The sequence below is a fragment of the Cygnus atratus genome, chromosome 4 (assembly GCF_013377495.2).
Source record: "Cygnus atratus isolate AKBS03 ecotype Queensland, Australia chromosome 4, CAtr_DNAZoo_HiC_assembly, whole genome shotgun sequence".
Taxonomy (NCBI): domain Eukaryota; kingdom Metazoa; phylum Chordata; class Aves; order Anseriformes; family Anatidae; genus Cygnus; species Cygnus atratus.
The window spans coordinates 63,995,254-64,002,577 of record NC_066365.1 but is presented as its reverse complement, the minus strand read 5'-3'; the positions used below and the strand labels follow the sequence as shown (position 1 = coordinate 64,002,577).

The window sequence follows — 7,324 nt, the reverse complement described above, 5'->3', positions numbered from 1 at the left end:
TTAAGCATACGTTCAAACATGCTACTAAATATAGCTCCACTTCAGCTTGCTTCTAAAGTTAAGAACATGTCCAGCTACCTCGCTAAAAGGGCCTAATGTGCAGGGACTTCCAGCCACCTCCACCTTTACCTCTTCTTCCCTGTTTTGGGACCTAACTGTAATGCGAACGCTTTGTTGGGATGCTTTTATCGCCTAACCCTCAGCAGGATGTCTGTGTCTACAGATTTTAACATCCTTTGGGCATTAATTATTTTTTATCTCTTCACATTGAGTACCTCTTTGGCTAGAATGTGTGACTTTGGGAATGTAAAAAAAAAATAAATGTATTTCTATAGAAAGATGATGGAATACAGTGCACCCTCAGCAAGTTTGTGGATGACACTAAACTGGGAGGGGTAGCTGGTAGAGCAGAAGGCTGTGCTGCCATCCAGAGGGACCTGGACAGACTGGAGAGATGGGCTGGGGGAACCTCATGAAGTTCACCAAAGGCAAGTGCAGGGTCCTGCACTTGGGGAGGAATAACCCCAGGCACCAGTACAGGCTGGGGGCTGGCCTCCTGGAAAGCAGCTCTGTGGAGAAGGACCTGGGGGTCCTGGTGGACAGCAGGTTAACTGTGAGCCAGCCATGGGCCCTTGTGGCCAACAAGGCCAATGGTGCCCTGGGGTGCATTAGGGCCAGCGTTGCCAGCAGCAGAGGGAAGTGACCCTGCCCCTCTCCTCAGCCCAGGTGAGGCCTCACCTGGAGCACTGTGTCAGTTCTGGACTCCCCAGTACCAGAGGGACATGGAGCTGCTGGACAGAGCCCAGCGGAGGGCTACGAAGATGATCAGGGTACTGGAACATCTCTCATATGAGGAGAGACTGAGAGCTGGGCCTGCTTAGTTGGGAAAAGAGAAGACTGAGAGGGGATCTTATCAGTGTGTACAAATATCTGAGGGGAGGGTGGCAAGAAGATGGGGGCGGACTCCTTTCAGTGGTGCCCAGGGACAGGACAAGGGGCAGTGGAGTTTCTGGATGAATAGGAGAAAGCACTTCTTTACTGTGAGGTGACAGAGCGCTGGCACAGGCTGCCCAGAGAGGCTGCGGGGTCTCCTTCTCTGGAGATACTCAAAACCCGCCTGGATGTCATCCTGTGCGACGTGCTCTGGGTGACCCTGCATGGCAGGGGGTTGGCCCAGAAGATCTCCAGAGGTCCCTTCCCACCTTGGCCATTCTGTGACCGTTCTGTGAGAACAGCGGGTTTGTGTGTTTTGAAATGGAAGTAGACTGTGTTGCAATAAAAGGAAAGAGAGCGAGTAAAACATACATCTCCAAAATCAGGAACTATAAAGATTTTTTTTCCCTCAGAAACCTTGCAATAGCAGTTAAATTCAGTTACTTCCAATCTGCCAGCTGTGAGAGACAAGTGCAATTTTAACAGGTGAATAAAAAAAAGAGAGAGAGAGAGAGAAACAAGACAGAGCTCTGAAGAAAAAGCACAAATGCCATTACAAAGATGATTTCAGGATGAAAAAAAAAAAAACAAAACCACACCCCAAATCTCTCAGCAAGTGACAGCTGTGGTTTTAATGGACTATTAATAAAATGAGATTTATATGCAAACTGCCTACAGAAAGTAAAAAAAAAAAAAAAAAAAAGATGCTAGTAACCTATAAATGCTAAAGGCTTTTATCCCAGTCCCCCAAAATATTGATGGAATGGGTGGAATACTGTGACATACCACAAACATCCCCATTATATGATTGCTGCTGTGGTGCTTTGAATGATCTGCCTCAAGCGCTGCAGGAAAGCCACCGGTCCCATTTCTCCCTCCTGCCCCCCTGCCACACCCCCTGAGCCCAGTAGCACCGGGCTGTAAGCCTCACCACAAACCTGTATCTTTTTCTGCTACCAGTGAAGATATTCCTGAATGCCTGAGCATTCCTGTGACTTGAAATAAGTTCTGAGTGTGCACGAAATGCTGCATCAACATTGAAAACTGTATCTCCAGTGCACCTACAGATCCAGGCACGTCTCTGGTTGATGAAACTTCCCTCAGCTCAGCACTAGGTCTCTTTCTGTAGGTACCTCTGTGAACTTCAGTTCACAGCAGCTGAACCGCAAGAACATTTGCTAGAGATGAAATATGTGAGAGCATTATATGCTCTGAAATCTCAGTTACACAGGAGCCAGACACATCCAAATGCCATACTTGGCTGCTAAGAGATACTTTGAAAACTCCTCCCTACTTCAGGTCAGTCTCTTGCAGACAGTGCTGCGTAAAGCAGAATCAAATTTTGTTCTTCAGATGCCTGACAAATGCGCTCAAGGCAATTTTTGCTTCGACGGGTTAAGGCTCCTTTCCCAGCTGCTCACACCTCCCTGCTGCCTGACCCCAGCACAGGCAGCAGAGCTGGATGAAGGAGATGAAGGAGACGCATGCCTGCACCTCTGCCGCTCCCAGCCGCCTCAAACGCCAGCGCTGATTTGTACCGAGCCGCCGGCGTGTGCCTGCTGCTGCCGAGCTCTGGGCACCTTACGTTATTATTAGACTACGGGTATTACTATGCACAATTATAGCTACCTAAATGTTTATTTAAACATATAGCACATACTGACTGCATGTAAATGCATGCATAGATGTATTACATAAACTGTGTCAGTGCATTTACATGTCTATGCACATCTATGCATTGGTGGAGCAATGCATACATGCTAAATAAGCGAATCATATCATTGTGGTGTTTTTTTTATTACATAAAATATCCACATTTGTGGACCAGCGGCTTCTGCGTGTATGTGCACAAGTGCCAGTGGAATTTGGTCCTTCGCTTATATAAATTGTAGGAGGCACTGCTTAGGAAAGCAGAGTTTGTGTGAGCAACACATTGCCTCAGCATCCCTGATTTAGTCATGCTGTTTAGAATTCAGTGGTGACAAAAGCTATAGTCTCCCTCCAATATTAAATATAACTCTGCTTAAATGTGGAAAAGTAACGCCAATTTCTTAAGCGAGAGCTGAAGCTCAGCTCCATTTTTTCCTGTGACAATTTTAGAAAATTGCCTAAAAGGTTGCAGAGTTGATTCTGTTGACTCCGTATTTAGTAACACTAACGCTGTATCCTCCCTCATGTCACTTTGGATCCGGCAAGGCACAGTGAGTCTTGCCCACCTGCCTGGAGCTGGATAGCTCCTGAGAGTGGCTTTCTCAGCCCTTTTAGTGCCAAAACAGCATGTTGAATAAAGAACAGATTTGATCTCTGTAAAAGACATTAAAAAAATAGGTTTGGGAGAAACTAAGTCTGTAGTATTTTAATCGAAAATCGCTGAAGTATGTCGTCTGAAACGTAGGTGTAAATTAGTGCATGGTGAGTCCCACCGCACAGCGCTCACACCTGGGCTGCCAGGGGTCCTAACTCCGTTTTCTGGCTTTTACGCACGGTTGACCCCATGGAAGGGCTGAGACGAGGGAGAATCCGATGTCGTTTGCCGGCTTTCGTGCCTGCGATAGATCCCGGTGGGAACCTCTCGGGGCAGTGACCGAGCTGGGCTCCATCTCCGATCCTTGCGGGGGGCAAACGCGGCCGTCCCGCTGCCCCCCAGCTTCCACCAGCCCCGGGGGCGAGGGGGGCACTGCCCCGCTCCCCTCCGTGGGACGAGGGGGACTTTCCGTCCAAAGTGTCCCCGGCGGGGCTGTTCTCGGCGCAGAGATGGCCAGGACGTCTCTTTTGGGCAGGGACGCGGGTATGTATGGGCGTAGCGGGGGGGAAGGAGCGGTGCGGGGAATCCCCCCCGTCCTCTCCATCCCTCTCTCCTCGCTCCCCTCCGGCCGGGACGGGGCGTCCCCGGCATCGAGCATGCTCAGAGGGCGGCGGGGGCGGGCGGCCCGGCCCGGGGAGGGGGCGGCGGGGAGTAGGAGCGGGGGGGGCGCAGCTCGGCGGAGCTCGGGGATCGCAGCCGGCGGCCCGGGCGGGCGCCACCTCGGGCGGCGGAGCGCGGAGCCGCCCGGCGGGGAGCGGGGGACCGGGCAGGGGGCAACCGGGCAGGGGGCAACCGGGCAGGGGGCAGCCGGGCGGGGGGATCCCGAGAAGGAGAAGAGCATACGGAGCCGCGAAGACCGGGCATGGGGAGGCGCTGAGCACGCGGAGGGCAGCCGGGGGGCGGCGGGGCGGGGGGCAGCGGCCCTATGGGGCTGGGGCGGCGCTGGCTGCTCGGTGCTCCCCGGCCTCCGCCGCCCCGCCGCCGGGAACCGGGAGCCGCCAGCCATGCTGCGGGGCGGCCGGAGCCCGCTGCAGCCCGCGGCGGGGTCCCCCGGAGGGGTCCGGGTGTCGTCGGGAGCCCCCGGGGCGGCGCAGGTAGCGGCGGGCAGTTTGCTCGCTCTGCTCATCCTCTGGACGCTGTTTGGGAACGTGTTGGTGTGCGCTGCCATCGTCCGCTACAGGCACCTGAGGAGCAAGGTCACCAACATCTTCATCGTGTCCCTGGCCGTGTCGGACCTGCTGGTGGCTCTGCTCGTCATGCCCTGGAAGGCGGTGGCAGAGGTGGCCGGGTATTGGCCCTTCGGGGCTTTCTGCAACGTCTGGGTGGCCTTCGATATTATGTGCTCCACGGCCTCCATCCTCAACCTGTGCGTGATTAGCGTGGACAGGTACTGGGCGATCTCGAGCCCGTTCCGCTATGAGAGGAAGATGACCCAGCGGCTGGCTCTGGTGATGATCGGTGTGGCTTGGGCTCTGTCTGTGCTCATCTCCTTCATCCCCGTCCAGCTCAACTGGCACAAAGGTGGGGATCCTGCTGCAGTGGCTGTCGGGGATATCGGAGATGGGTTTGGCGCTGGTTGGGCAGCAGCGGGTGCTGTCACCACCTGGGCGGAAGACTTGAGCACCACATGGGTGGCATTAGCAGCAATGACACCCTCCGATGGGACCTCTGGCAGCAACGATACCCTTGCTGGACCATCAGAGAGCTGTGACTCCAGCCTCAACAGGACTTATGCTATTTCCTCCTCCTTGATCAGTTTTTACATCCCCGTGGCTATCATGATAGTTACCTACACTCGGATCTACCGCATTGCCCAGGTGCAGATCCGTCGGATCTCTTCCCTGGAGAGGGCAGCCGAGCACGCGCAGAGCTGCCGGAGCAACCATGTTGACTGCCACCATCACACAAGCCTCAAGTCCTCCATCAGGAAAGAAACCAAAGTGTTGAAGACTCTCTCCATCATCATGGGTGTCTTTGTCTGCTGCTGGTTGCCGTTCTTCATTTTGAACTGCATGGTTCCCTTCTGCGAGAGCCCACCAAGCGACCCCCATGCAGGCCTTCCCTGCGTCAGCGAGACCACCTTTAATGTCTTCGTCTGGTTTGGTTGGGCCAACTCCTCTCTCAACCCCATCATCTATGCCTTCAATGCTGACTTTAGAAAGGTCTTCTCCAACCTCCTGGGATGCAGCCAGTTTTGCTCTAGTACTCCAGTGGAGACAGTTAATATAAGCAATGAGCTTATCTCTTACAACCAGGACACCCTTTTCCATAAGGAGGTAGTGACTGCTTATGTTAACATGATCCCAAACATGGTTGACTGTGAGGAGAATCGCGAGGACCCTTTTGATAGGATGTCCCAGATCTCCCCTGACCCTGAGGTTGCCACCGACTCTGTCTGTGAGCTGGACTGCGAAGGGGAGATTTCACTAGGCAAAATAACACCTTTCACTCCAAATGGTTTACATTAAATTGCGTCCTGTCCTGGTCAGTTCTGCTTGGATTATACAACAAAATATTAGCACTGAATGGAAAAACCTGCTCGATTTTATGCTGTAGTTTGGTCAGTCACTTCATGCTAAACTCACTCGTACGTGTAGCACTTTGCAGGATGTAGACACTGTCACACAGGGAGCTGACAGAACAAACTTCATGCAGCACTTCCCCAGCCCGAGAGAGGACTAGGTGGGCTTGTTGATTAGCTGTGGTGAGGTATCGTGGTTTAATTGCAGTCAGTTTGTGTTTATAACGTGTTTGCGAATGAAAGTTGCCATCCTCAGTGCTAAGTATTACAACTTTTAAAAACAGGGACAGATATTGGGGCTGGCATAGACATTGAATAGGAAAAAAAATCTAGACTGTTCATTTGTTCAGGTCTTATGTTTCATTTCTCTTTGGGTTTGTTTCTTTGTTTATTTTTCTTTGAAGATAGAAATAGTGAGGTGGTGATTTGGATGATTATTTAAATGCGTGTTTCTGCCAAAACAGTTTATGTGAAATCCGTGTTCTCCTAGGCGGCATTGTTGCCTATGATATCCTTGCCATGTTCCCAGATGAATAAATAAAAGTTACATTGATCAAGGGGTTATTATCTTTCATTTATCACCCTGAAAGGTTTACAACCAGTATTCAAACTTTAGCATTTCTCTTTGAATGGTAGAATGACTAACTACTAAACCCTATTATTTTAAAAGCAAAATAGTCTGCACAGAAATACAATTTTTGAATAGAAGGAAGGCTCATAGGAATGATTGACTTAAATGAGCTCTTTTATATGGCTCTACTTACAGCTAGATTTATGCCTATTTTTCTTCTTAGTATAACTGATACTGTCCCTATTTATGATTTCCTTTCTGCAGCTAAGAATATCAAGCATGCCTGCTTGCAAGCTATTAAGGCTTTCCACTTAATTCTATACTTGAAATTGCCTTTTTAAAAATACCATTAACGAGAAGAGTTTGGTGATAGAATTAGCAGCTGGATGTGTCTAAAAACATTAATTATGTCTGAAAATGATGTTAGTAATTAGCAGTTCCTGGTGTAGACACAGTATATTAGAGAACTTACTGAGAGAAAAAAAAATACATTTTTTTTTTTACTTTTTCGCTGGAAGTTAATTACATTTTTTTAAGTGTGAAATACACTTTTAGTGCTTTGACTCTAAAAAACATTTTAAAGCAGTCTTAAAAATTGTAAACAAGTATTTCAAACTGTATCTATTCAAACAAGTGGAATGTACTGTTTAGAAATTTTTCAAGTTTTCAGCTCAGAAAGCAGAAGTGATACTATTTACAAGACAAATGATCAAAGGTAGTAAAAGCAAGTTCTTTATGCATAAGATTTGAATTAATTTACCCTTTAAAAATCCCCATGCCATGAGCTGAGCAGATTTAAATTGAATTGTATGCACTAATTCAGTAGCACTCCCTGTCAGGGCCCTGATGGCAGAGATGGCCCTGACCGGCCTCACCATGGCCCCACCATCCCACCTAAATGGGAACTGAAGGTCCCTGTATGATGTATGGGGGGAAAATATGATTTACACCAGTTAGCATGCTTCAGGGGAAGTCTGGTAAGCAGATACTAGTA

General features: G+C 49.7%; 1 protein-coding gene across 1 annotated transcript; it reads left to right on the top strand.

Annotated features, from left to right (window-relative positions):
- Positions 1 to 4,242: 4,242 nt before the first annotated feature.
- DRD5 (dopamine receptor D5) lies at positions 4,243 to 5,706 on the top strand. The gene has a single exon (XM_035547345.1). The coding sequence runs from the start codon at positions 4,243 to 4,245 to the stop codon at positions 5,704 to 5,706; it is 1,464 nt and encodes a 487-aa protein (XP_035403238.1).
- The last annotated feature ends 1,618 nt before the right edge of the window (positions 5,707 to 7,324 follow it).